This window comes from Camelus ferus, chromosome 17 (assembly GCF_009834535.1).
Source record: "Camelus ferus isolate YT-003-E chromosome 17, BCGSAC_Cfer_1.0, whole genome shotgun sequence".
NCBI lineage: Eukaryota > Metazoa > Chordata > Mammalia > Artiodactyla > Camelidae > Camelus > Camelus ferus.
Genome location: NC_045712.1, coordinates 34,551,956 through 34,579,886, shown reverse-complemented (window position 1 = coordinate 34,579,886; position 27,931 = coordinate 34,551,956). Strand labels below are relative to the sequence as shown.

At 54.6% G+C, this 27,931-nt stretch overlaps 3 protein-coding genes across 8 annotated transcripts; 1 reads left to right on the top strand and 2 right to left on the bottom strand.

Moving 5' to 3' along the window:
* The first annotated feature begins 1,833 nt into the window (after window positions 1–1,833).
* Window positions 1,834–8,722, top strand: PRRT3 (proline rich transmembrane protein 3). The gene is made up of 4 exons (XM_032458912.1): window positions 1,834–1,902; window positions 4,554–5,631; window positions 5,842–5,997; window positions 6,600–8,722. Exons 2-4 carry the CDS (start codon window positions 4,611–4,613, stop codon window positions 8,348–8,350), a joined length of 2,928 nt encoding a protein of 975 aa, XP_032314803.1. The 5' UTR covers window positions 1,834–1,902; window positions 4,554–4,610; the 3' UTR covers window positions 8,351–8,722.
* Window positions 8,723–9,254: 532 nt separating this feature from the next.
* On the bottom strand, window positions 9,255–17,549 carry CRELD1 (cysteine rich with EGF like domains 1). Of its 2 annotated transcripts, none has more exons than XM_032458931.1 (11): window positions 17,421–17,549; window positions 16,721–16,913; window positions 16,410–16,492; window positions 13,824–13,934; window positions 13,447–13,538; window positions 12,562–12,738; window positions 12,382–12,477; window positions 11,357–11,440; window positions 11,073–11,168; window positions 10,725–10,859; window positions 9,255–9,924 (listed from the first exon to the last, which is right to left on the bottom strand). In XM_032458931.1, the coding sequence occupies exons 2-11, from the start codon at window positions 16,892–16,894 to the stop codon at window positions 9,710–9,712; spliced, it is 1,263 nt and encodes a 420-aa protein (XP_032314822.1). In that variant the 5' UTR covers window positions 16,895–16,913; window positions 17,421–17,549; the 3' UTR covers window positions 9,255–9,709. The 2 variants fall into 2 exon arrangements, with proteins under 2 accessions (XP_032314822.1, XP_032314824.1); XM_032458933.1 differs by lacking the exon at window positions 17,421–17,549 and adding an exon at window positions 17,131–17,409.
* Window positions 17,550–17,695: 146 nt separating this feature from the next.
* On the bottom strand, window positions 17,696–27,389 carry IL17RC (interleukin 17 receptor C). Of its 5 annotated transcripts, none has more exons than XM_032458918.1 (19): window positions 27,252–27,389; window positions 26,934–26,955; window positions 26,585–26,737; window positions 26,247–26,321; window positions 26,046–26,155; window positions 25,008–25,119; window positions 24,637–24,681; window positions 22,960–23,099; window positions 22,678–22,737; window positions 22,311–22,365; window positions 22,035–22,216; window positions 21,891–21,941; window positions 20,920–20,965; window positions 20,649–20,770; window positions 20,306–20,365; window positions 19,721–19,769; window positions 18,589–18,684; window positions 18,445–18,483; window positions 17,696–18,348 (listed from the first exon to the last, which is right to left on the bottom strand). In XM_032458918.1, exons 1-19 carry the CDS (start codon window positions 27,354–27,356, stop codon window positions 17,720–17,722), a joined length of 2,151 nt encoding a protein of 716 aa, XP_032314809.1. In that variant the 5' UTR covers window positions 27,357–27,389; the 3' UTR covers window positions 17,696–17,719. The 5 variants fall into 5 exon arrangements, with proteins under 5 accessions (XP_032314809.1, XP_032314810.1, XP_032314811.1 ...); XM_032458919.1 differs by having other exon boundaries at window positions 21,891–21,938; XM_032458920.1 differs by lacking the exon at window positions 18,445–18,483.
* Window positions 27,390–27,931: the final 542 nt, after the last annotated feature.

Genomic DNA, 27,931 nt, shown 5'->3' with positions numbered 1-27,931 from the left:
CCACAAGAAAAAAAGTAAAGCTGGTCAGATGACATGGTGAAATGGAAAAAGCCTGAATTTCTCCCAGTCTTAGAAAAGCTAAATTCAGGCTCCACCATTTACCAGCTACGAGGGACTGAACACCCTTCAAACTGGAACATGTCAGACACAACTAAGGGCTGAATATTGGTTTTCTGTGAGAGCCACAGGTGGGAAAACACTGGGAGGGAGATTTCAGCTCAATTCTAGGCAGGATTTTCTTTCTTTTTAGAATAATATTTGTCATTCTTATCTCTAATCACAAAAGAAATACATGGTAGTATAAAATATTGGTAAACAGAAAAGCAAAATTAGATAAAGATCACATCAACCACTATTTACCTTCTAATATTTAAGGATAAGACAGATAGATAGACAGACAGATACTAACAAAAATGGGATCATACAAATAATTATCTGAGAGAATTTAGAATATCAGCAAGTAAAAATGCATATATCAGTATGTAAAGATATTTATTGCAGTACTGTTTCTAGGGAAAATTAAAGGCTAAAAAAAGGCTGTCAACCACCTGATTACTCATTGGTAGGGGAATGTTGGGAGGGTTTGAGAAACTGATAGAACACCCACATCATGCAATACTGTGCAGCTGGTTGAAAGAAAGGGTGGGGCTAGTACGCATAGCCTTAAAAATGTTTCCAACATATGTCTGCGTAAGGCAAAACAAAGTTACGGAATATTAGGCACAGTATGATCCCATTTTGTAAAATGCATGCACATATATATTTTTATAGGATGCAAAGGAAACAGTATTAAAAGAGGGTACATCTGGGTTGCAGAGTCAGAGAGGCCAAGGATAAGACAGTTCACGTGTGCTTTGAATACTTCCATGTTGCTTGAATTGGGACAATCCATTTATATTATTTTTATAATTCAAATGAGTGAAATTTAAATAAACAATCTACACTGAACATGTCTCCGTGCCAATAAAGATTTTACATTCTATTTAATAACCAAATGTATTCCTAGTGGGCATTTCTCTTAATGCATTGAAATGAATGGGGGATATTTAGTACATCGGGAGCTGTCCAAAGAGGGAGCAGGAGCATTTTGACAGACACACCCAAAAATGTGCAGACCCAGAGTCCTAACCGTGCCTCAGGTAGGAGATTATCTGAAAGGTACACTAGTGCATGTGCACAACAAATGTCTAGGCAGGAATGTCCCTGCTTCATTATTCCTGCTAGCAAAAGGCTAGGAACAACATACATGTCCCACCCCGGGAACTGGATAAATAAAAATGTCAGGCTGACCATATGCGGCAGTCTCCAATAGTGAATGCAAGAAATGAGATGGATCTGTAGAAACATACATGGAAAGTGTGCAGGATATACTGCAAAGTGAAGGGGGAAAAGGCAAGTTACAATATGAGCAATATGTAGTGTGATCTCATTTCCATTTAAAATATACATGTGACTGTGCCTTGAAAAAACTGAAGGATACACGTCAAGCTGTAGGTTGGGTTAACCTGTAGATCGTATGTAGCCTGTATGTATCCCTATAAGGAGATAGGTCTAGAGATGCAAAGGAAGTGAGCTCGCCATCCCAGGAGGCGTCCCAGAGACTGGCTGCCCCTTTGCAGGGATGCTGCGGAAGTGATTTCCACATCGCTTGGAGGTGACCTCGGTCCTCTTCTTGGCCCTGAGAATCTGAGAGAGGAGAGGTCAGGACTGGGAGAAAAATCCACCCCTAAGGGGAAAGGGTTAACCGGGGATGGCGCTCCTGTGGGCGGGCTCCGGGATCGCGATCGGCAGCGCCGGGCTCTGTTAGCCAAGTCTGAGCATCTCGGAGGATGCGGCGCGGCGAGCGGCCTCAGGGACGCGCGCAAGGTGAACGTGGGGGCTGCCTGCCGGCGCGGAGCCCAGGTGAGGAGCTGGACTAGGGAGGAGGCGATGGCGGGGTCCCAGGCAGGGGGCATGGCCTGCAGCCCCCCTCTCAGGCGCGAGCTGCTGGGCCTGCACGAGCGCCCACCCCCACCGGGGACACTGCGGGAAGGCGCGGAGCCAGGGGAGGGATGGAGAAGGAGAGGTAACCTGAGATGGACCAGCTCCTGGAGGCTGCCTTGCGGCGGCCCTCACCCTAGTCCCTGGGGGCAGGGGAACCACTTCCCCCTACCAACCAAAAAATATATCTCTTCAGCAGCTGGAACCCAGGGCTGGGCAGCCCCCTCCTAGTCCAGAGATGACTACATCTCTTGGATTGGGGGTGGTGAGCAGATGGTATATGCTTACCATTGAAGTCTCCTCCTCTGCAAAGCTTTCCGACGCCCCGTGTAAAATGAGCCACTGCGGGTTTCACAGCCCCTAGTATGGCCACTCGCCGGCTGTGTGACCTTGGGCGAGTTACTCAACCTCTCTGAACCTCATTTTTTTTCTCCTGTGAAACGGGTGTAGCCACAGCCGCTTGTATTGGGAAGAGTGCATGAAATCCAGGACATGTAGCTAAGCTTAGCACAGGCGTCTAACTGGGTAAGAGCTCACACAAGAGTACTATTATTAACCAGGACCTGTGTTAGTGGCCTTTCAGTCCTGCTCCCTCAGCTCACTCTGACTCCTGACACTGGAACGGAGACTTCTCTTTCGGTCCCCAGCACCTAGCCTGGGTCAGGAGCAGAGCAAGGGGCTTGGTGAATGTTTGAGAAACGAACAAACAAGACAGAGTCTAAAGCTCAGTTTGGAGGATAGGTTTAAGGGGGTCTCTAAACCCCCTGAAATTATCCACAAGCTCTGTTGGGCCTAGGCATTTCCCTGGGGAGAGTGCCTGGAGTTTTCTTCAGCTTCTCGAGGTGTCTGCGAGCCACCAAGGATTAGGAAGCAGGGAGCTTTGAGCACACCTGCTTCCCAGAGGGAAGGAACAGGCACTAAACATACCCGGGCACTGGGTCTCATAGCCGCTATCCCCCCTCTCCTGGCCGGGGGTCCCTTCCTGCCTCCCCAGACTATCCACCTGGGGATCATGCACCTGGAGGCAAGAAATAAGAGATGCAGCCCTCGAGAAGCCCCAGGCCGGTGGGGGAGACAGGAGATGATCACCCTGTGAGACCAGGGTGACGGGAAGGGGTGGAGGGGGTGTCAGGGAAAGAAATACCCAAGCTGAAACAAGCCACCGTCCTAGCTTACCTGATTTCTGCACCGGCCTCTCTCCCCCTTTTAAAACACTTAGCAGATCTGGTCACTCCCATGCTTAACATCTCCACTGGATTCCTGGGACACTTTTAGAATAAAACCCAGGTGCCTTTTCTCAGCTTTGAGAAGGCACCTCCCCCCTGGTTTCATCTCCCCATGCTCTCTCCTCCTGCATTTGCTGTGCTCTTCATTCCTGCTGAAGGGCCTTTCTGTTCCCTCCTCCAAATGCTTTTTCCTGATATCATCACGTGGCTGACTCCTTCCCATTCAACGTTTAGCTGAAAGTCACCTGAGAGGGGCTTTCTCGCACCCCTGAGTAAAGTAGGCCCCCATCCCTCTCTCTCTTAACCCCGTTTTATGTTCACCATAGCTCGCTTTATTTACAAGTATTGATCGTCTGTTTCCTACCTACAATGCCAGCTCCCTGAGGGCAGGTAACTTGTCAGTCTTGTTCACTGTTTTATCCCAAGGCTCAGCAAACAGTATGTGCTCAAATTATTTGTTGAAAGAGTTAAGGGGGCTGGTGGCAAAAAAAAGATTTCTGGCCAAAGGGAAAAGTAAAAGGGCTTTAATGCTTATTAAGTTCCTATTACAGGCCTGGCCCATGTGTTGTGTTATGTAAGTCTTAGAAGAACCCTTCTGAGTTAGGTACGATTTTTAAACCCATTTTACTGATGGGAAAACCATGATGCAGAGGGTAAAGTAACTCACCCAGGAAATGATGAAGCTGGGATTCAAACCCAGGTCTCTCCTCAAAGGCAAGGGCATATTCTTCTCCCTCTCTACCTCTCTGATGTTTGAGCAGGGCCTTCAAGAAGAAGATTTAAAAAAAAACAAACTAGGATTTCAGCAAGTGCAGGTGAAGGGAGAGGCATTCCAGCCTACGGGAACAGCAGGAGTAAAGGCCTGGGGCATCAGACAGTGCAGTGGGTGTTGAGGGATATGTGAGCAGCCTGATGTGGCCCTAGAAGGCCAGGGGAGGAGCTGATACTCTCTCCTGAGGGCAGTCGGGAGCCATTGAACATTTGCCAGCAGAGCAGGGCAAGTGGCGTGACCACAGATGCAGTTTTAAAAGGTCACTCTGGGCAGCATAAAGAGGTTGGACAGGAAGGGGTGGGCAGGGGGTAAGGGCTGCTCCTTTCTTTCCCACCAGCCCCCTTGGGGCAGCCATGGGAGGCCCAACCCTCATGTGCCATCCCCCTCTCCTTTTCTTTTCTTTTTTTTTTTTTTTTTTTTGTTTATTTTGGGAGGAATTTTTAGGGTGGTGGTAATTAGGTTTAATTTATTTTTTTAATGGAGGTACTGGAGACTGAACCCAGGACCCTGTGCATGCTAAGCATGCACACTACCACTGAGCTCTACCCTCTCCCACCCTCTCCTTTTTTTTTTAGGCTCATCCAGTGAAGACTGGAAGCTGAGGGCTCTAGGCCCAGGCATCAGAGTGGACCATGGCCCACAGCCCGTGGGGCCGTGTGTGTGGCTTCCAGCTGCTCTTGCTGCTGCTGTCCCTGGGGTCTGGCCCTGCCCTGGGCCGGGGCCTTCCTCGGCCACTTGAGGACTCGGAACCACATCTGATCCCAGGAGCCCACCCCAAGGGCCCTCTTGGCACAGAGCCCCAGGCCTTCGACTTCCTCTGGGAGGAGCCCAGAGACAAGAACCCCGGGGACTCCAGTGTCTCCCAGGTCCTTGCTGAGGAAGTGCCTGAGAGGCGCGTAGACTCCTTCGGCCTAGCCCTGCATGGACCTAAAGCAGCCCATGGGGTTCAGAGAGAAGGACTCCCGGTAACTGATGACCTCCAGGTGGCTCGAGGGCCAAGTTCTCAGGGTTGGACAGGACGTCCTGAACCACAGGAGCCTATGGAGCAAGAAGCACCTGTCCCCTATCCAGTGGACGCCCCCCATGTCACTTTGATCCCCACAACTTCCACGCTCCAACCTGGGATGGCCACGGTTCCCCCCACCCCCGGGGAGCCTGGAGGCCAAGTGGGACAGCGGCCATCTGGAGATGAGAGTCTGGTGGTGGCCAAAGACAAGACAAGGGTCTCAGAGACATCCCCCTGGGAACACAAGGGTCCTCCCCACACGCTTGCGCCCCACCTGGGCACTACTGTGAGGCCAGTGCTGGAAGGACAGGGCCAGGGTGAGGAGGACGTCCAGGAGACAGCTCACAGCCCTCTCACCACCCAGCAGGATCCAGCAGCCCCTGATGTTGGCTCAGTATCCCCAGCTGAGGGGGCATCCTCTCAGGAGCCTGGGTCCCAGCCAGACCTGGCATTGGCCAGAAGCCTTCCTCCTGCTGACGAATTGCCCTTGGAGCTCCCCAAGAAGGCTGGAGATGGGGAGACCTGGGAAGTCAGTTCTCCAAGTCCCTCACCCAAACTGGCTGATCTCCCTGATGTCAGGGGCTCACCGGGACCCCAGCACTCAGGTCCTCCAGCCACAGAAACTCCTGATGCACAGCTCAAGCCAGGTGGGTATCAAAGTTAGGGTGCTGAGCAGGGCTGGGGGGGCAGTGTTCCAGGGCAGCCAGATGCCCCAGTTTCCACGTGACCTCTGGTCCCTCTTGGTTCCGCTTTCCTCATTCTGGCAAATGAGGGTGATTGTGCCTCCCTCCTGGGGGATGAGATTTTGGGGAACGCTGGGAAGTCAGGCAAAGTGATGACTGCTTTTGTTATTTCAGAGATAGCAGCAGTGAATGGAGCAGACCCCATCTCCCCCCAGCGGGTGAGAGGAGCAGTGGAGGCCCCAGGTACCCCCAAGTCCCTCATCCCTGGCCCCTCCGACCCTGGCCCAACTACAAACCGAACAGAGAGCCCTGTGGGAGCCCTGAAGCCAGGTGAGGGCACGGCTGGGGGTTTGGGGAGAGCGGGTACTCTGTCTATTAACTAGGAACCTGTGTGAGGTATATACGGGGGGTGGGGTGGGGAGTGAATAGGGACAAACACCTCCTTAAAGGAACTGGTAAAGAATGCCTTCAAACAACTTAGGATAATAAACTAATACTCACTGGATACTCCAGGAGAATTCATTTGCACTCTGGGGGCTAGAAAATTCTTAAACGTAACAGGTGTATTTAGCACAGTGATTCTCCAACTCCTACAAGTCACTGGAGGAGTTTTTAAACAATTCCAATGCCCAGGCCCAGGCCCAGGGGATTCTGATTTGAGTTGATCTCCAGGTGATTCTAATATGCAGCCCCTGTTGAGAACTGTGGGAATGTTAATAAGAATAATAGCTCCCATCCGTTTAACACTTACTGGGTGTTGGGCACTAAGCTATACATTTACTCTCACCACAACCCCATGAGGGAGGTGGTGTTACCACCCGCATTTTACAGATGTGCTTGGAAAAGTTAAACAACTTGTTCACCACACCAGAGAATGATGGAAAATCTAAAGCACTTCTCAAAGGGCTATTTTAATATTGTTATTATTGCAGATGAAGCCGAGGAGTGGCCTGGGCGCCCCCAAAGCCATCCCCCAGCACCCCCTGTCCAGGCCCCCTCGACGTCACGCCGGGGCCTCATTCGGGTCACCACGCAGCGCGCCCTGGGCCAGCCACCCCCTCCAGAGCCCTCAGCCAGCTCCATGGCATCAGCCCCAGCCTCCAGCCCCCCGGCCAACGCCACCGCACCACCCCTGCGCTGGGGTCCTCTGCGGCGGGTGCTGAGCTTTTCCTGGGAGCTGCATGTCTACGGGGTGGGGGTGCTTTTCCTGCTGCCCGCGTTGCTGGCACTGGCCTCGCTGGCAGCCGCCCCTGCGGGGCCCCGGCTGGCACTGGTGGCGGCGGTGCTGGTGCTGGTGGCGTCAGGGCTGAGATCCGCCTACATGCTCACCGACCCGTATGGCTCGCAGGCACGGCTGGGTTTACGCGCCGGCCTGGTGCTGTACAATCTGCCCTTCCCCTTGCTACTCACTGCGCTGGCGGCCCTGACCCTGCTCGGCCTGGGCGCGGGGCTGCCACAGCAGCTGCAGAACCCGCTCCTCCTGGGAGCGCTGGCGTTGGTGCACGGCGTGGGGCTGCTCGCTACAGACCTGCTGTCGGTGAGGCCTGCGCTCAACCTCCTGGCTCAGGGCTTATCGTGCGCCTGGGGCGCGGCCGTGGCTCTGGGCACGCTCTGCCTGTGCCGTCGCCGCCTGCTGGACGGGCCGAGGGGCTGGGATGCTAGCCCGGGCCCGAGGCTGCTGGCCGTGGCGGGCGCGCTGGGGCTGCTGGCCAGCGGCTTGCAGCTGGCGGCCGCGCTCTGGCTGTACCCGGGCCCGGGCCGGGTGGGCCGCTTCTCGTGGGCCTGGTGGGGCGTCCACTTTTGGCTGCGCCTGCTGGAGCTGACGTGGGCGCTCACCCTGGGGCTGGCCGCTGTGGCCGCCGCGCGGCCCAGGCCGCCCACGGAGCACGCTTGCTGGGCTAAGCTCCTGCGCCTGGCGTGCCCCACGCCCTCGGGCAAGACCGAGGTGCCTGAGCGGCCCAACAACTGCTATGCGGGGCCCAGTGGCGTCGGCGCAGGTACCTTGGACATCAGTAAGAGCCTCATCCGCAACCCAGCGGAGGGTGGGCCGCCGGCCACGCCCAGTTCAGGCGCCTGGGGTTCCTCTGCGTCGCTGGGCCGCGGTCCCCAGGGTGGTCCGGAGCTGTCCCGCAGCAGCGTGGGGCCGGCGCCGTCGATGAGCGAGCTGGACCTGCGGCCGCCATCACCCATCAACCTGAGCCGCAGCATTGACGCCGCGCTCTTCCGAGAGCACCTGGTGCGCGATAGCGTCTTCCGGCGCTGCGGCCTGGCCTCCCCGCCGCCCGGGGGCGCGCTGCGGCCACGCCGAGGCAGCCACCCCGACGCCGAGCTCGACGGCTCGGGCTCTTCCCTCCTGCGCGGCCGCTGCCGGTCGCTCAGCGACGTGCGCATGCGCGGGCCGGTCCCCCAACATGTGGTGGACGAGCCTGACCCGGCGGCTTCTGGCAGCTCCGCGGACAGCTTCTCCCGGGGTTCACTCAAGATCAGCTGGAACCCGTGGCGCCACGGGCTGTCGTCGGTGGACAGTCTGCCCCTGGACGAGCTGCCCAGCACGGTGCAGCTACTGTCTTCCCCAGCTCCTGCCCCTGCTCCTGCCCGGCCTGGGGAGCCGCAGAGTAGGGTCCAGCCTCCCTGCAAGCCCGGGGACTCCCGCAGCGCCTCCAGTGACACCATCGAACTCTGAGGGGGTCCAGAAACTCAGGACCAGGGCCCCCGCCTCGATGGCCCTACACGGGCATGACCAACCGGGACAGTTGAATATTTGCAAAACATTCCGGGAGTATTCCTGGGCCTCCACCTGATTGCAGCCTCCGGAGACAAGCCTGGGTGAACTCACCCCTTGATTTTTGTTTTTTTAAATATCTCTATTTTTTTCCAGTATTTTGCACAGAGGCCGTGACTTAAGCGGAATACAGGGTGGACGTGCACGGACTGGAGAATGGAAAATGGGGTCCAGGTGCCCCAAATATCCCCCCACCTCCCGACTCCTCAGTGGAGATGAGGCTTGCTTGTCCAGACTGTTCTTTGTGCCAAAGAAATAAACCTTACGACTTCGCTCATGCCTCCCTCTGGCCACGCAGGATCCTGTTCAGAGGAGAGGTAGCAGGGCCCACATCCCAGTAACTGCAGGTCCTGTGTTTACTGTGGAGGGGAGGGCTTGCAGAGTAAATGGCGCTGGACCCTTGCAGGCTTTAGAAATAATGGCTCCCAATATTTTATGGAACATCTATCTGCTGTACACTGTCTTCAGCTCTTCACATTTGTCACCTTACTTAATTCTCACATTAAGCCTGAGTGGAAAGTATTTTCGTGTCCATTATAGATGAGAAGAGTGGATGAAAGCCATTTGTCCAGGGTCCTTTGGCAAATGAGAGCTGGTACTAAACCGAGAAAGTTCCACTCCTAAGCCTGGTCCCTCCATCCCCCTTTCTCCTAACACCCCTTCATGGTCAAGCCTTTCCTCTGTCCTCCATGGGGGTAGCCCTCAATTTCCCAGGGTTTTAAAAAACTTCCCCAAGGGTGGAGGGGCCCTCAGAAACTCAGGCCAACTCATGGCAGGTGGGGGCAGGTAGTAAGACTGCAGCTTCTCCATTTTCCAAGACCTTTATTTCCTGAGATGAATCAATAAATAAATCAGTGGCTGGGGGGCAGGTGAGTACAGAACAGGAGCTGGCAGCATGCAGCTGGCAGGAGGGGGCTGTGATGGGCCCATCCCTGCAGGGACCCCTCCCCATCCTGGGCAGGGGCCAAAGCTCACTAGCAGCCACCACGAGGAGACACTTTATTTTAAAAAATCCACACGCATTGTGAAGCCTGCCCAGTGCACTCGGGCCAAGACCTCACGGCGCCCACCTCTGGGGCTGCTTTTCCACTGCCGAGGCCTCACGTGCCCAGGCTGTGGTGCCCGGGCTGCTCTGTAAGGTGGGCTGGGGGTACTTACCCCACTCTCAAAAATAAAGCAAGTGCCTCCAGTGTCCAGGCAGGAGAGTCCTGACCTCGGGGGCAGCCCAGGCGGGAGGAGATCCTGCAGGTGTGGCAGGGATTATCTACCCTTGATGAAGCCCTCCAGCACACGGTCACTACGCTCTGACAACCAGTAGCCAGTCATGGCCGCCACAGCCCCGATGAAGATGGCAGTGAAGACCAAGTCACCCTTGGCAGCCAGCGTGGCCAGAGCGCAGATAATGACACCGAAGAACATCTGCTGCAGGACCACCAGCTCGTCCTCTGTCATCTCCGAGAAGAAGCCCGCTGACTCTGAGCAAGAGAAGCGCCCGTCACTCAGCCCCCGTTCCCTGAGCCTCCCACATGCCTGATCATTGCTGCTGCGTGCCTGCCGGGCACACCAGCACAAGATGTCATTTGCTGCTGAAAACAACTCCAAGAGGGGCAGCTATTATCCCTGTCTCACTAAATGGGAACCTGAGGCTCAGAGAGGTGAAGAGGTTTGCCCAAGGCCAGGCGGGCAAGTTGGGTCAGAGCACGTGTGCTAGCCCAGCTCCAGAGCCAGAGTGCTGGCATCAATGCCCAGCTCTGCCACCTGCTTGCCATGTGGCCCTGGGCAAGTTGTTCCATCTCTGCATCCCAGCTTCCACTATACCAGTGGGGATGAGAATAATAGCTACAGCACTGGACTGGTTTTAGGGGAGAAATAAGTTAATACGTGCAGCATGCTTAGAACAGCGTGTGACACAGGGTTAAGAGCTGTGGAAGTGGTCACTATCATCACTGTGACTGTCTTTGGTCTCATCACAACCATGGCCTACGACAGCTCTCAGCGGCAGGGCAAGGATGGGTCCCACTGGACAGATGAGGAAAGAGGCCTGGGGAGGCAGAATGACTTAAGGCCAAGTCCCATTTTCTTTCCACCCTGGGAGCTGTGAGGGCAAGAGAAGCCAGCCTGGGGATCAGATGTGGGGTTCAGATCCCAGTGCAGCACACGAGGGCTGGGTGTGGGTGGGGGTGGGGCAGGGCTGGCAGCGGCCTGGAGGCAGGGCTTCCCTGCCGCCTGGATGGTGACCCCCCCCCCAGGTTTCTGGGGCCAACATGGGGCTCACCTGGGATCTGCTCCTTCACACAGATGCCCTCCATCTGTTTGTAGCCCTCGGCACAGACGCAGCGGTAACTGCCCTCTGTGTTCTCACACTGCTCATTCTCTCCCGGGCACACCACTGTCTCACACTCGTCCACATCTTGAGGAAGGATGCGGAGGGTCAGAGGCCTGGCCACCAGGCTCCCACGGGAAGGGCCCCTGACTCTGTCTTGCTCACATCCTGACACCCCCTGCCCTGGCCCAGGCAACCTTCCACCCTTCCTTCCCATGCCCTGTCCACCTTCCAGCCCCTCTCAATTTGTGGTGGGCAAGGCCCCCCCGGGTGCCAGAGCCCTACCAGCAGGACACTCACCGAGGCACTTGGAGCCCACCTGCTGGTAGCCAGGGCTGCATCTCTTACAGCGGCCTGGCCCTGCCCCCATGCAGCCCAGGCAGGCTTTGGCACAGTCTGGAGAAAGGAGAGGAGAAAAGGATGTGAGTGCCCGTAGGCCTGGGGGGAAGCCCTGCTCCAGAAGAGTTCTGGGCAGGAGGTGGGGAGAAGTTCTGGTACCTGGGAAGGTGGAAGTTTGTGGGGAAAGGCGAGGAGCAGTTCCTCCCACCATCCCCACCCTCCTCCCGTGCAGGAGCGGCACGTACCTCGGCACTCGTAGGAGCCCTCCGTGTTCACACAGAACTGGTCAGGTCCACAGCTGGCTCGCTCTGTGCCACACTCATCAATGTCTGCAAAGAGGCCAGTAGGGTGGGGACTTCAGTCCCTATTTCACTAACGGGGAAGCTGAGGCCCGGGTTGTTGCAAAGGGACTAGCCCAGGCCCCAGTGGTCCAGACACCACAGGCTGTCCACCAGCACGGACACAGAGGTGCAGCTGGACTCCGGGCCATCCAGCAGGAGACGGCATTTTTCAATCTGCCTTGCAGCCAAGTGTGGCCTTGTGATTGCGTTCTGGCCAGCAGGATGTAAACAGAAGTGATGTGCTCCACTTCTGGCTTGGCCTTAAAACAACGGACGTGGACTCCTCCGTGCACTTTCTTCCCTTCCTCACTTCCTGAATGCTGGGTCATGGAACACGGAGGTGCTCGTGACCCAGCCTCAACCAGGAAGCCAACACCCAAGGGAATGAATGCACAATAAGACAGATGGAATCTGGGTTCTTAATGACTGGGACAAGCAGCGCTTCCCTGCCAGCCTGGACGACTGGCTTCGAGACTGTGATATGAGATAAAAATAAACCTCTATATTCTTTAAGCCACAGTCTTTGAGAATCTTTTTGTTACAGCAGCTTAGCTTTTACCCTCGTCTATCTAAATGGCTAGTCAGGGATCAGACTAAGTCTGGAACCCAGGTTTCCTGTCCCAAGTTCAGTATCTTCATTCCCCTGGCTAACCCTTTTTCAATTTTCAAGACTTGACCCAAGTGACACCTCCTCCAAGAAGCCTTTCCTGATTCCCCACCACCATGGAGCTGGAAGAGGTACATCTCTCCCTGTAAAACCATCAGTCTGTACTGTAAGTACCTGGTTACTCTTCTGCCTTCCCAACCAGGTTGAGATCTCCATGAAGGTGGGGACTGGGTTGGTCTAGCACAGAGATGTGTGTGTTGATGGGGAACCAACCCCAGGACCCCTCCCTGCCCCTCCAGGCCGAGGGCAGGGCCCCACTCACCTACACACTTGAGATGATGCAGGGTCCAGCCCTTCTTGCACTGTAAACAGTTTGATTCCTCAGGTCCTGAGCAGCGGGCACAGGGGCCAAAGCAAGCTGGGTGGGATGGGGGACATATGAGGGTGTGCAGGCAGGCACCCCAAGTGCCCCTGCCCAGTGCTGCGCCTCTCGGCTACCTACCCGAACATACCAGATGGCTGGCGTTGCGTTCTGCCTCAAAGTAGCCAAGGCCGCACTGGCCACAGGCCTCTCCACCGTAGCCGGCTTGACAGTCACAGTGCCCGCTGCCCCCTCGAGTCCCTTCCCCTTCACACTGCCCGTGGCCACCGCAGGGCTGCTCTGCGCCCCCAGGACAGGCTGTGGGCAGACACCAAAGCAGGCGGGACTGTAAATACAACCTTGTATGTAGAGAATATTTTCCCCGTATCTGTCAACATTTCTGGAGAGGAAATGATTTTAATGATGACATAATATTTTGTCATAAAACTGTATGCAATTTACTTAACCAATGCCCCATTGTGGAACAGTTATGTTATTTATAAACCTTTTCTTTTATAAAGACTGAATTGACCATCTTTGTTGTTAGTTCTTTTTTTTTTTTTTTTTTTTTTTTTTTTGCTAACTCTTTATATCAGCTGCTTCCAGAGAGATTTTTCTAAAAAGGGCTGGTAGTAAGTTCAGCCCCTGCCTCAGAACTGTATGCAGAAAACGGTGGTGACAACAGGGGCTTCTGCCCCATCCCTAGGAAGGTCATCTTAGTCCAGGGCATGGGGCCTGGGCTGGTCCAGGCATGGGAAATGGCGGGGAGGATGGGGGCACTTCTCAAATGCATCATAGAAACTACAGCTGTATCTGACTTGGTCTAGCCCTGTGTCTTTTTCCAGGGCCGTTCTCCGTTGATTTGTTCACCTCACCAGCCCTGTGAGACAGGGCCCTGTTCATGGAGGTCCAGAGAAGTTATCTGAGCAGACTAAGCTCACACAGCCAACTAGGGACAGAGCCAGGCCTGGATCCCTAGCCCCAGGATTCCCCTTCCATCTCCCAAGAAGAACATGAAAAACTCACGAAGGCAAGAGGGCCCAAAGGTGCCTGGCGGGCAGCAGAGCTTCAGGGAATCGGAGCAGAGCCACTGGAAGAGGTCTGGGGCTTCCTGCTGCCTGAGGCGGGGGACAGTGCGGGGACCGAGACAGTGTCAGAGGTGCTGTCCCCCCACCTCCCTCAGATTCTGTGAAACAGCCCATCTTGGGCATAAACCCACAGGCTGCCTGACCAACACCCCTTCCCCGTTTGGGAGAGGCGTAAACTGAAGCTCAGAGTGAGCCTGGTCCCCCAGCGAGTCCTGAGCGCACCTGGCTTTGGAGGAAGGAGGCGAATGGGGACACAGCCCCTAGCTTACCACCCCCTGTTTTACCTTTCGCCCCCGGAAGGCCCCGACCACTCACTTGTGAAACCACCAGCTTTCCACCAGCTCCTCACTCAGCTCCAGCAGGCGGTGGCACTCAAAGTCCGACTTGCTGCACACGCCCTCCAGCACCTCTACCAGGCGGGTCTCGCTAACCAGACAGGGATGAGCGTTAGGGCCACACTCCAGCCCACCTACCACCCTCCTCACCATCTCCCCTCCCGCCCCTCCTTGTGCCAGACCATGTCAAAGGAAAGGCCACAGGCCATAATGGCATGGGTACTGGTTTGGGGAGTCAGACAGCCCTGGGTTCTAATCCAGTGGTCTGACCTTGGGCAAGTCATTTACCCTCTCCCAAACCTCTGTTTTCTCATCTGTAAAATGGGGACAATATTCCCTGCAGGTTTGTTGTAAGATAGCTCAGTCCCTGCATCTGTGCAATGGAATATAACACCCTTGCTGGGTAGATGTGGTTAAAAACATATCGTATTACAAGTGCTGGCAAGGACGTGGAGAAACTAGAATGGTCCAACATTGCAGGTGGGAATGAAAAATGGTGCAGCCACTATGGAAAACAGTTTGGCAGTTCCTTCATAAGTTAAACATGGAATCACCATCTGACTCAGTAATTCCTCTCCTGGGTACATAGCCAAAAGAATGAAAAACAGGTGTTCAAACAAAAACCTGCACACAAATGTTCACAGCAATACTAAGCACAATAGCCAAAAGGTAGAAACAGCCCAATGTCCGTCAACTGATAAATGGATAAACAAATGTGGTCTATCCGCACATCAGAATATTATTAAGCCTTGAAAAGGAATGAAGTACTGATATTTGCTATAAGATGGATGAACGTTGAAACCATTATGCTAAGTAAAAGAAGCCAGACATAAAAGACCAAATTGTATGATTCCAACAGAATCAGCAAATAGCACAGAGACAGAAAGCAGACTGGTGGATGCTAGAGGCTGGGGGAGGGGGAAAGGGAAGTGACTATTTAATGGGAATAGAGTTTTTAGGGGCGATGAAAGCAGTCTAGAACTAGAAAATGGTAACAGTTGCACAACACTGTGAATGTACTAAATGTCTCTAATGGTAAATTTTGTACTATTGCATTCTACCACAATGAAATAACTTTTAAATATACATGTACACTAAATGTATTATACATATATAACAGGTCTGGCACAGTGCCTGGCATATAGGAGGAGGTGATTTAAAACAAAACAAAACGAGCCATTATAGAGCTAGAAGTGCTCTCAAGGTTATCTTGGTCAATCTCCTCATTCCCAAATGAAGAAACAGGCCCACTGAAGGAAAGGAAAATGTTACATAATAACAAAACTTTTATTTCTATTGGGCATCACAGTTTAATCCTTACCACAATCCTATGAAGTAGGCAAAGTTGGTATTTAATATCCCCATTTTACAGATGAGGAAACTGAGGATCAGAGAGAAGTGACCTTCCCTAGGGTATAAAGAGTCAGAACTGACAACCAGGTCTAACTCCAAGCCTTGCTGATTCCTTCTCCTCAATCTGACACTGAAAATGTGGAGGGCCTGGGGCTCAAGGCTCTCCTCTCAATATAATCTCATCTTGTCCCAAGACTTGACTATATGCTGATTCTATGCTGATGACCGCCAAATTCACGTCTCCAGTCCTACTTCTCTCCCGAACTCCTGACTCCTAAATCTAACTCTCCTTGACTCTTTACGGACATCTCAGCCCAACAAGTTTAACGAGAACGCCTGATTCCATGACCTCCCTACATCTTTTCCTTCCTCAGTTTCACCCATCTCAGAAAACAGTCCCACTATTCACCCAGTTACTCAGGCCCAAAACCTACTGAGGAACTTTTATTCTACTTTTTCCTCTCACATCCCATAATGATTCCATCATCAAGTCCTATCAGTCTATCTGCAAAATACACCCAGAATCTGACCCCTTCTCATCATGTCCACTGCTGCCCTCATGCCTAGACTATGCACCCGCCTCCAGACTGGTCTTTCTGCTCCTCCACCCTGGCATCCTAGAGTCTGTTCGCTACACAGCAGTGTCAGTGACCTTTTAAAGATATAAATAAAACCACATCACTTTCCCACTCCAAACGTCCTACCCACCACTCTCCCCTCTGCTCACTCCAAATCCAGCCACTTCTCAAACACACCAAGCTCAGTCCCCCCCCTTTCCAAATCCCTCCCCTGATTTTCACACAGTTCGCTCTTCACCTCAGGTCTCTGTTCTTTTGTTTTGTTTTGTTTTTAATGGAGGTGCTGGGGACTGAACCCAGGACCTTGTGCATGTTAAGCATGCGCTCTACCACTGAGCTATTTCCCTCCCCACTCAGGTCTCTGTTTTAATGTCATATGTCAAACGCCACACCTCTCACCATTCTGTAGTCCACCCTGCTTTACTGTTCTTCACCTGATATGATTTTATTTACTTCTTCACTGTCTGTCTCCTCTACTGGAATGCAAGCTCCATGAAGATGGATTTTGCTTGTTTACTGCTGTCCTACAGATGTTCAATGATATTGTTGAATAAATGCTCCCAAAGAGTCTCCACCAGCATAGCAGAGACTGGGATGTGAAGTAGACAAACCCATCCGTCCAGCTTCTTCCCTACCTGTCTTTGTATTTAGACAACTTCTCTTCCTCCCAGGCAGTGTTTCCACCTCCAAAGTTGTCCCTGATGGTTCTCTCCAGGCCCTGGAAATGGAAAAAATTAGTAATAGCCAAGTATAGTTCCTGGCACACTCTAGCTCTTTCACTGATCAGGAAACTGAGGCACAGAAGGCAACCTACCCAAGGCTATACAACCAGTAAGTAACCAAGTTGGGACATGAGTGCATGCAGACTTCTATCCCAGAGCTCCCAGCTCTCAACCCCTGTGCTCGAGTAGTTGAGACGCCCCCATTACACTCCTGGTGCACCCACCTTGTTGAAGCTGTCGACCAGTCCCCGGCAGGTATGACATGGATGGGGCTCAGTGGGGGGAGAAGCCTGGGGAGGCAGAGAGGGCTGGACCCATACAGGGGCTGGGAGGCCAAGGAAGAGGCTCAGGCCCCAGAGCAGAGCTGGGGCTAGGCCCCTCTGGGACCATGGGGCCATCTTTTCCCAGGCTGGGCACCTGTAGATAGAGGACGTGGGAAAGGTTTGCTGGAGGAGCCAAGTGAAAAAGAAAAGCATTGATTCTGAGGTGTCGCGAGTCTGGGAGCCCAGATCTGTGTTACTGTAAGAAAAGAAGGTGGAACTAGGGTAAGGTCAAGGGAGGGGAGACGGGGGTGGGGGGTGGGGGAAGGAGTCTATTCTACAATTCCAGGACGGTAATAAGTTATCCTCGTCACCGTGGGGGAGGTGGTCTGGATCCTCAGCAAGGGCGTAGGAGTCAGCCCATTGTTCTAGGGTCGGAATATGGTTCCTACGGGCCGGATCGGCGGAATTAGGAAGAATGGGTCAGATTCCTAAGTATTTAGGGAGAAGACGCCAGACGGAGGGTCTTGTGGGGAGGAACCCAGATCCGGATATGAAGAGAAGGGGTCAGGTTCGGGGCCTGCAGGCGGCAAAGGCACGGCCCACGAGCCCGCAAGGGAGACTCCAGATCCGCGTAGGCTCGAGAGAGGAAGAGATGACCCACCCAGCCCGGGGGCGCCGACAGCTCAATCTCCCCAACGCCACCGCGGCCGCGGGCTGCGTAAGACGTGCGCCCTCCGCCTGCTCCGCAGTCCGGGAGGCGGAGCCCGAGCCACAGCCAATGGCAGCAGGCCATGTGCCATTGCGTCACCCCACGCCAGCCAACCAGAGGCGTCGCCGGACTGCACCTGTCTGGGTGTTAAAGGGCCGCTGCGATACAGGGTGCGGGCGGCGGGCCCGGCTGTCCGCTGGGTTACAGAGACACTTGGGAGACACAGATAGAAAAATAGTATCTGCTTTTATTCAAGTCCTCTCCTCTGCCTCAGGCCTCATCCCGCGACCCGTCCCCGGGGTCCCTGGGGGCCGGAAGCAGCTGTCCAGGGCGGGCTGGAGGACCCGGGACATTTGCTCCGCCCTCTCCGCGAGCCGCCCGTGGCGGAGGGCGCCGGGCCCCTGCAGGGTCCCCAGGAAGTCTGGCAACTGTGAGGGCAGTGAGAAGACCGGCACGGTGCGGAACAGGGCGGGCACGGCGTCCGGGGACAGCAGTCTGTCGAAGTAGGCTCCGACATAGCGGCCGGGCGCCCGGCCCTGCAAAAAGTCGGGCAGCACGCAGCTGAGCGAGGCGGCGAAGGCGTCGTGCGGGCCGTGCGCTACGGGCGCCGACGCCGCGTCCTGCAGCCACTCGTGGCACAGCGCCACGGCCCCGGGCGAGAAGAGCAGGACCACCACGCCGCCCTCCTGCAGGGTCTGGCGCCGCTGGGCGTGGAACCAGGCCAGGGGCCCCTGCGCGCTCAGTTCACGGCGGCTCCACAGGTCCACGGCCACGCGCAGCGGCAGCTGGCACAGCGCCGACGCCAGGGCGCCCACCAGGCGCTCGAAGCCAGCATCATCGGCGGAGTAGAGGAGCAGAGCCGCGCGGCTCCTGGCGGCCGCTGCGGGAAAGAACAGAGCGGGGTGCGAGATGTGAGTTGGCCGGAGGCCCAGCCCACTGGGGGCGGCCCCCCGCCCGGCGCTGGCTCACAACTCACCCCCCACGCGGACGTCCTCCTTCAAGAGCCTCAGCCACCCTGTTAGGGGAGAGGAGCGGAGGCAGCCCGTGAGCCCAGCCGCCGCCTTCTCCTGGCCAGCTTCCAGCCCTGCCCCTGGGTAATGGGGAGCTGGCAAGCGCTCACCTTTCACATGGTTCTTTTTGAGAAGGAGGAGAAGGAAAAGCACAGCGGCAAGGAGTAAGCAGGCCAGCCACACCAGGGCCCAGCGCTGGTGGACGTCTAGGAGACCCAGGGGAGAAGACAGATTTGTTAGAGACCCCACTTCACCAAGGAGAAAAACTGAGGCTCAGAGAAATGAGGTGATTTGCCCAAAGTCCACAGCTCATAGTGTCAGAGCCAGTGTATGAATATAGATCCACCTACTTGGGTGACCTTGGATAAGTGACTTCACATTCTGCCTCAGTTTTCACCTCTGTAAAATTGGGACAACAGCATCTACTTCATAGGATTGTTGTGAGGACTACATGTATTAATACACATAAAGCACTGAACACAATGCTGGGCATAGTAAGTGCTCAAATGTCAGCTAATATTATTGTCCCCTAAACCTAAGGTTGCTGGACCCTTGACCTCACTCTCTTGGATGACTTCAACAGCCTTCTAACTGGTGTCTCTGGTGCCTTTTTGGCCTCTAGTTCATTACCACACGGCAGCCCCAGAGATCTTTTAAAAATACAAACCTGATTACAGCCTTTCAAGAAGCCCCTACTACTTCTCACATAAAATCCAAATTGCTTCCATTGGCTCCCAAAGCCCTACATGGCCCTTGCATCCTCACCTCGTGACAGGCCTGCCTCCCAAGACCCTCCAGCCACACCGACCACCTTGGAGTTCCTTAAAAAATACCCCACAGTCTTCCCCAAAAGGCATCTCTAGCCCCTTCGGCTAGCTTAGCTCCAGCCTTTCTCCTGAACTGCTCACCCCACTTAGGTCGGGTCCCCGTCATGTGCATTCAGGGCTTTGAACACTTTTGCTTTGTAGTGAATGCTTCAATAGCTCACACTTCTTAAACAACTGTTTAGTTAATGTCTTTCTAGATTCTATAGCTGGCATGGGGGCAGGGATTGTCTCTCTTTGGTAATGCTGAGATCCCTGCAAGTGCTCCTTGTGATTTTTGAACGAAGGAAGGAATGGCCCTCTTGATTCATATGAGCCAGGGAAGGGCAAGGCCACTGTGTGTACTGCCCCTAGGAATGGTTCCTGTCAAGACTCCAGCTCCTGGGACAGAGAGGAGGGGAATTCTTGTGATACTCACACTTGTCCATGGGGCAGGCCCATAATGCTCCCAGGTCATCATCCCACAGCTGTAAGACACAAAACCAAATCAGAGCCCCCAGCTTGGTCTTCAACACCCACCAAGTTCTGGTCCCAAATTTCCAGCCTCAACTATGCATATTTTCCCCGACACACAGGAGGTTGCCATAAGCTGCTCTGCCTTTGCTAATGCTGGGCCTACTACCTGGACTTGCCTCCATAGCAGATGTGGCCCACATGAAGACACCCTTTCTTGAAGCTCTCCCTGGAACCCAGAGCTTAGCACACTGGTCACTGACTATCTTAACCCAATGGTTATCTGTTTGCTGATTTCTAGCCAGTAGTGAGGACCTTGGGGACAGGAACTATGCTTCTTCAACTCTTAGCTTCCCCAGGGCTAGACACAAAATAAGTCCACAGAGCTGGCGGGTGAGTGCTAGAGGGGTGGTGAGGAGGCCCCTGCCAGGAAGAGTGCATTTCCTTGGTGCCCTCGGCCAGGCACAGGAAAAGGTAGAAGAGGTTAAAGACAGGGTTTTAGGCCTATTGCCCTTGGGCATTAGGGAGGGCCCTCCTGCCACATACTCACCTGCAGACACTGGCCTGATCGCAGGTCTTGTAGCAACTGCTCTCCAAGGCGAGCTGCCCTCTGCCAAGTCAAGGGGTGGGAGCTGTCACCTAGAGGCACCACAACTAGGAGACCACCAGGCTACAGCTGGGCAGAATAGTGGAGTTGGGGGGAGGTAGTGGAGGGGCTGGGAGACTTTTGAGAGGCCACTGAGAACAAGGCCCTGGTCTGAGTCACCCCCACATTCCCAGAGACCAGCAGAGGGCCTGGCACAGCAGAAGGGAAATTGAGTAGAGTGCACATTTAAGAGCAAGCTTGAGATGGAGCCGGAGAGGTACACGGAGGAGGGTCCCCCAGCCCTCACCGTGGACACCCCGCTGAGCAGTGGGGTGCAGCCACTGGCTTCCAAGGCACAGAGTGATCTGTTGTCCTGGGGGCCTCGTGTCTCCACCAGCAGCATGTCATCCTTGAGAGGCCCCAGAGAGTCTGGAAAGGGTAAGAGCCCACTACGAGTGAGACCCAACCTGGCTGGGGACTGCCACTCCCCTGCTGCATGCCTGACCTTCACCCCCAGGAACTTCCAGGGTTCACCCCTATTGCAGTGGCCCCGCCCCAGCACCCCCAGTCCCACTCACCAGCCCACAAGCACTCTTGCAACTGCAGCGTCTCCCAGCTATTCACCTGCTTAGAAGGGGCCAGGGTTAGGGGCATGTGGGAAAGCAAGGGCTGGGGCCAGAAAAACCAGAGGAGGGACAGATGATGGGAGGCCTGCCAGGCTAGGGGTGGTCTGGACTTTGGACCTGACCTAAGGCAGACCTGGGTTCAAGGATGAGTGATTAGGAATCACTCCATCTTTCTCAGGCTCAGCCTTGTGAGGTCCTCTGTGCTAAAGGGCCCTACAACCCTAAATTAGCACTTTTCATTTCTGACAGAGCACTTCATACCTTCCCTTCTCATCAACCCACCTTCTCAAAGAGGCCTTATCTGACCACCCCTCTTGAAATTGCAACTCCAACCCTCCTTTATCCTTCCCCACCTTTTCCTCTAGTTTTAACATGCTGTATAATTTACTCATGTCTGTTGTCTGCGTTTCTCCATTAGAACATAAGCTCTACAAGGGTGGGAACATTTACTGGTTTTATTCACTGACACCTCTCCCAAGTGCCTAAAACAGTGCATGGCACATAGTAGCTGCTCAATAAATCTTGAATTAATATTTTTATAACAAACCTTTGGAGTTGTAAAGCAAACCCATTTCTGCAGGTAGGGAAATAGGATAATTATAGCAATAATCAAAGCAGCAAATATTTACTGAGCAATTAGTCTGTGCCAGTCGCTAAGGTGAGGCACTCATTTAATTTTCATAACTATGACGAGGTTATTATTATCATCCCCACTAAACAGGTGAGGAGACTGGTGTTCAGAGAGGTGAAGTGCCCAGGGTCCCAGGGACTGCTAAAGTAAATAGTGGAACTCCTAAAGAGGAAGCCGGCTACCACTTTGCTCCAGGGACCCAAGGATGAAGTGGATCCAGAAGACAATGACTCATCTGGGGGTCCTTGGGGAGTCCTGCCCCCAGCCCAGCTCTCTGGCACCCCTTTCTTGCCTGGATACAGATGTTGGGGTGGCCTTTCAGCAACGGGAACTCAAGAGCCTTCTGTGAAAAGAGGGTCATGGGTGGGGCCATGAGAGGCGGTCCCCAGGAACCAACCCTTCCCCGACCCCGGGAACCTCCCGCCGCCTCACTTACGTTCACAGTGACATTCTCTCGAGGCAGCGGCGGGACCAGTGGCTGGCAGGGGCCCCCGTCCAGAGCCTGCCAGCACAGTGTGGCCTCGGCGGGCAGTGAGCACGGTGCGTCCAGCCGCCAGCCCTGTGGGGGCAGCAGGTGCAGCCGGGCAGCCCGCCAGAGGTTCCGGTGTGCACGGGGGTCTGCAGGGAGAGGGCGGGGTCACTGTGCACCCCCAGCCCGGCACGTGGCGGCCCACGCTGCTCCCACCCTGGCCAGGCCTGTTGGTCCGCTCACCCTCTTTAAAGGGGCAGATGCTGGTCCTGACGGAGTCGGGTTCCAGAGGCCACACCTGGAAAGGAAACAGGACTCCACAGCTCAATCCAACCCAGTCAACCCTCTGCTAGGCCCTGGGGACGCATTCATTCAGCCCATACAGTCTGCCCTCCTTGGCCCTCATTATCTGCGAAAGAGAGAGCATTCAGGGCATGCACCGGCAGAAGACATTGGCCGGTGAAGGTCAAGGGAGGGCCAGTCCCCTTAGGGAGCCATAGTTTCCACCTCAGAGAGGACTGTGGAGGTGGGGAGACCAGGAAGGAAAGGGGGACCCTCTCCCAATTCTCCGATCCTCTTCCCCGGGCACCCAGCTGGACTCTGCTCCTACCTGAATGCAGAGGCAGGGAACCAGGTCTGTATGGTTCAGCGTAATGGTCTGCGGCCCAGTCTGTGGGACAAGCAGAGGGGAGAAGCTGGAGAAGATGTGGAAGAGGAAGGCTGGAGGCCAAAGTTGAGCCACCAGGCAGGCAGCCGTTTCTCCACAAATGTTCCTTGCTTTGGGTGTGGGTGGCTGTGTCCTTTTCAGTGATCCCCTTTGATAATGCACTTGCATCCATAGCACGGGCATCAGCCTAGAGTGGGAATGGACTTGGGGAGGGGGAGGCCTCACCAGGTTTCTGTGCCACCAGGGTTTTGCAGGGCCCTGGGCCTGGTTCCAGTACAGGGAGAGGCCAAAGCGCTGCTCCTCAGAGACATCCAGCACCAGGCGCACGTCTTCGCCATCTGCAGACACATTGAGCCAGGGCAGGGCTGTCGGGGAGGCAGAGAGACAGACCTCCTTCACTTCTTCTGCACACCCAAGCCTGGGTCATACCCATCCACTGACCCGTTGGAGTTTCCTTCAAACCCCTTAGACTAGGAGGCCTCTGGTGGGCATAGCCTATGTCCCCATCTTGCACCAGACTTTGGCCACATCCCAAGGCCAAGCCCACGTAGGCCCCAGTACGTGGTCTTGAGACAGCTCTTCTCCTTGCTTCTCCCTCTGCACCAGAAAGATCCTGTAACCACTGTAAAATAAGTCATTCTCCTCTGCTCAGAACCTCCTGATGGCCCTCACATCACTCCCAGAGTAAAGCAAGGGTCCTTGCAATGGCTTTCAAGGCCCTCCCCAATCTGGCTGCTGTGACCACTCTAACCTCATTTCCTAGCACTCTTGTCCTTAATTAATCTGCTGCAGACACACTGGTCTCCTTACTAACACAATAGACATACTCCTGTCTCAGGCCCTTTGCACTGGCTATTCCTTCTGCATGGAACCCTCCTCCTTCTGACACCCACATCTCCTCCCTCACCTCCTTCAGGTCTTTCGCTCACTGACATCTGCAGCTCCCAACCTCCCTATCCCTCTCCCCCGAATTTTCTCCATAGCACTAATTACCGTCCAACTTACTGCATATTTCACATTTCTATGTGTTTGTTGTATCCTCCATCACCCCTGCCCTGACCTTGACTCCCTCTATGAGAGCACGGATTTTGGTCAGGTTTTTTGTTTATTATGTCAGTTTTTAAAAATTGGTTTACCTCTAATGCCTAGGGCTATTCTTTGGGCAGAGTAATTACTCAGTAAGTGTCTGATGAATGAGTAAATCAATGTTTCCTGAAAGAATGAAGCATGAAATTCATGATGTGTATCTGTGTCCTCAAAGCTCCAGAGCTGAGTGGTCTTAAATGAATTACCAAAGAGGCAGCAAGCTTAAGTTTAAGAAACTAAATAGAAAATGAAGTTGAAATAATTTAAGGATTCAAAAAACATTGCAGTGTTTATCTCTCGATCTGGCTGGTAGTTATGCAGGTACATACATATGTAAAAATTAACTGAAATGGACTTTAAAAGTAGTGCAATTTACCCACTTCTCTGTATGTTATGCCATGATAGGGAAGAATATACAGAACAAAAAAAAAAAAATGAACAAAACAAAAATAAAATCCAAATAGTGCATGGGAAAAGTCATCAGAAACTTGAGTTTCTTAGCCCCTATTTTATGGTTTAATATTATGTTAATTTTGATATATGGGGGTGCACCATAATCTTGACAATGCTTTAGGGCTTCTAGATATCCCTAATAAATGTGTTATGAGGATTGAGAGATATACCTTTATATTCCTAGTGCTTGGAACTAAGTAGGAGCTACTGCAGTTCATGTGTGATGAATGAATGAATGAATGAATGAATGAAGTCTGAGAGCCTCTGAGATGTGGCCACCAGAACGGAAGTCAACTCCGAGGGTCCCTCACACTCCAGAAGCAGCCCCACCCTCCTCCCAGCCCTGCTGGCCCTAGCCCCTACCCCAGCAGCTCTGGATGCTGTCCTGGACTTCGAGCCCCCTGCAGTCTGGGGAGAGATCACAGAAAAGCCTCCAGTGGGATTGGGAGCCAGAGAAAGAAGGGGGGCAATCCAACCCATGGGGAGCCCTGAGAAGGGCTCCCTGTTCCCTAAATACCACCCACATCTATTCCAGGGCCCAAAATACCTTCCCCGGGCACTGGGAAGCAATGTCACCTGGGGAGAGGAGGCACAAGGGACTGGGACTGGGGAGGACAGGAGTGAGACTGAGTGGGCCTGGGAAGAGTGTGAAAGCAGAAGGGCAGGGGCCAGCGGGGAGAGTGACTGGGGTGGAGGGCAGCATTTGGGGCCCCTGAGGCTCTGGGGCCACTTACCAGGCAGCTGCTGTGTGAGGTTGAGTTCTTTCTGGTACCTGGGCTGAGTGTAGGACCAGATTCGCACCTCAGCCCCCAGGGCGGCCTCGAAGCAGTCAAATACTACAGAGCCCTGTGAGGAGAGGGTGGTGGAAGGCTGGTAGTGTAGGGCTCAGAATTGAGGCCGAGGACTCTGGGCTCCTGTCCATGGACCGCTCCACTCACCCACTCCCCTAGTCCCAGCTGAGAACTGTTATACTGTATGGCCCCAAATTCTGCCATAAAAGTGTCCTCAAGGGCCTCCAGGAGCACACATCTCAGGAGGGGTGGCGGCAGGGTAGGGATAAGTCCACGCCTCATCTCTGCTGTTCTGGATCATATGCCAAAGCTAAGCCATCAGAGACCCTCCGCACAGAAGTGGTTCCTACACCCAGTGTCTCAGTGGGCCACATGATTGCCCTGTGAGGTGGGCTAGCAGTGTTCTCCCATTATTTTCCAGGTAAGAGGATACTGGCTGGGGACCGGGGTCAGGAGGGGAAGTCAAGGGTTTGAGCGACCTGGCCCGAGGCGAGATACATCTTCCACCCACGTGCGGCCCCCTGAGGTCGGGAGAAGCCCCAACACTTGGCACCATGGTGCACGTGGGGCAGACATGGTACGGCAGGAGGTCTGGAGAAGTGGATCCAGCCCGCAGACTGACTTCCCCTCTGCAAGCCTCAGTTTCTCTATCTGGAGCACAAGGGTAATAACAAACCCTAGTTCAAGGGGGGAGTTTTGAGGATTACAAAAGGAAGTAAAAATTAAACTTTCCAAGGTCCTTCCACACTGAGCGTTATCCCAGGTGTTTTTACATATATCAACTCACTTAATCCTCATCACAGCCATATGATGCAGGACTATTCTTAGTCTCACTTTACAGACAGGAAAACTGAGGCATAAAGGACTGAGAGGACTTGCCCAGAGTCCTGCCAGAATCAGGACTTAAAGAGATAATGCACGTGAAAGCACTTCACACATTTCACCTTTGAAGCTGGTTATTGTTATCATTAATTCGCATACCACAGGCTGACCGGGCTGCACAAGGGCAGCGGGCACTTGCACTTCCAGCAGGACGCAGCGGGCAGTAGGGTAGGCCTGGAAGGAGAGCACGACGTGGGCCTGGAGAGAGGCTGTGAGCAACAGGGCAGGGGGGCAGTCAGGCCCAAGGGCCCCAGGCAAGGCTCCGAGGATGGGCAGTTGGGCCAGCCGGGTTCTCCTCACCGTTCCTGTGCTCCTCGAGCTCTGCGTCAGCTGCTCCCCCAAACTTCTCTTCATCTTCAGGCTCTTCCCAGGACCCTGGAAGGACCCGAGAGCAAGGCTCAGTTCAGGCCCCAGCTCTGGCTTTGGGTATGGTTTCCTTCTGGAAAGTTCAGGGCTGAGAAGCAGAGGCCAGGCCTGGTGCCTGGGGGTGGATGGGGAGACGAGGCTAAACTGGGGTGTCTGTCAGCCAGTATCCTGCAGAGAATACTGAGGATGCCCAGTGCAGACCCCCGGGGCCTCCTGCCCATCCCAGAAACACTCACGTGCACCCATGCACAGTCACAGGATGACAGGCTCACCATGCACAGCCAAGTGGATGACCACACGCACACAGAGGTCACAGTCGGTCTCCTCGTGGCATCTTAGCACCAGCTCTGTCTGCAGGCGAGTGGGCACCAGCACGGGGCCTGGAGCGGACACGATGCTCCCAGGCAGGCAGAGCACATCACCATCTGTGTGCGAAGGGTGGGATGGGAGCTGAGGCTGTTCAGACCCAGTGTCTGGTTGCACCTGACACCCCCAGAGGGCCAAGGAGCTTTGGGCTCTTCCTGGACTGCGGGTGGGCGGTGCGGGCCTGGGACTGAACAGCTACCCCCCCCCGCCCCGATAAACTGGGAAAATCTTCTCTCTAAAAGTATGGCTACTCACCCCAGAGGTGGCAGGAAAGGCCCTGGGAAGGAGGTAAAGATCAATCAGTTTATGCCTCCAAATCTAATCACCATCTTTCCCTGCCTGAGGCCCAGAGCTCGCCCACCTCTTTCTGGGGCTCCCTTTTCCAGGTCCCTCCCGGAAGAAGACAGACCCAGCTCTTGCCCCCTCCCCATTCTTCTCTTACCCCATCAGCACCCGACAGACCAGCCAGGGCGGTTCTGACAGCGATGGCAGTGACAGGAGCCAGGCTAGGGCCTCAGTGGCCGCAGACCGAACCCTGAGCCTTCTCTAACCCTCCCCAGCCCCCAGACTCACCGGAGAGCAGCGGGCAGCATCCTGAAGCCCCACCACCCTCTCTAGAGAGAGGACCACAGGGTTTCGGCCCAGTGCCAAGGATAGAAGGAACCAGGACACAGGCATCTTCCAGGTGTCAGAAGGCACCCAGGCCTGAGGCCCTGTCCTGTCCCCCCCCGAGGGGGGGGGCAGACGCCGCACCTCTGCTCCCACTCAGCCCCGCGCCTGTGGGCAGAAGGGGCGGGAATCCCTCCCCAGCCTCGGGGTCCTGGAGCTGGCTAGCTTGCGCACTCCCTCTCCCAGGAGTCCTGACTCCCGTCCCAGCCAAAGTGCTTTCGTTTTGGCTCCCGGCAGGCAGCCAGGCAGCTGTTCCCGCCCCGCCCTGTCCCTCCCACCAACACCAGGACTGGGAGCCAGCAGTCTTGGCCTGGAGTGGTGGCTTCGCCTCCTCCCTCTTTTTCTCCCCTCCTCCTTCTTCTCTGCTGACACCTGGCTGGGAGGGGCTCTTGGACAGGGTGGTGGCCTCATGGCTGAATAAGGGAGCTCTTACTCACCCTGGGAGTCCTAAGGAGGAGACACCCCAGGGCCTGGGCAATCCTGGGGCATTTCTGCTTCCCATGTGACTCTGGAATCTTGGAGGCCACTGAGTCCCCTCTTACTGGGCACCCCAGGTCCCTTCACATACACTCCTTGGTCCTGAC

Excerpts from the sequence above, each read along its gene's own strand:
- IL17RC (XM_032458918.1), bottom strand. The coding sequence starts at position 27,356 with ATGCCTGTGTCCTGGTTCCTTCTATCCTTGGCACTGGGCCGAAACCCT. Across the intron at positions 24,682-25,007 it reads CCTCACACAGCAGCTGCCTG|ACTGCAGGGGGCTCGAAGTC; the intron begins GTAAGTGGCCCC and ends ATCTCTCCCCAG. Across the intron at positions 18,685-19,720 it reads GGCCTGCCCCATGGACAAGT|ACGTCCACCAGCGCTGGGCC; the intron begins GTGAGTATCACA and ends TGGGTCTCCTAG.
- PRRT3 (XM_032458912.1), top strand. The coding sequence starts at position 4,611 with ATGGCCCACAGCCCGTGGGGCCGTGTGTGTGGCTTCCAGCTGCTCTTG. Across the intron at positions 5,632-5,841 it reads TGATGCACAGCTCAAGCCAG|AGATAGCAGCAGTGAATGGA; the intron begins GTGGGTATCAAA and ends TTGTTATTTCAG. Across the intron at positions 5,998-6,599 it reads TGTGGGAGCCCTGAAGCCAG|ATGAAGCCGAGGAGTGGCCT; the intron begins GTGAGGGCACGG and ends TTATTATTGCAG.
- CRELD1 (XM_032458931.1), bottom strand. The coding sequence starts at position 16,894 with ATGGCCCCATGGTCCCAGAGGGGCCTAGCCCCAGCTCTGCTCTGGGGC. Across the intron at positions 12,478-12,561 it reads CAGCCATCTGGTATGTTCGG|CTTGCTTTGGCCCCTGTGCC; the intron begins GTAGGTAGCCGA and ends CATCCCACCCAG. Across the intron at positions 11,169-11,356 it reads GGGCTCCTACGAGTGCCGAG|ACTGTGCCAAAGCCTGCCTG; the intron begins GTACGTGCCGCT and ends TCCTTTCTCCAG.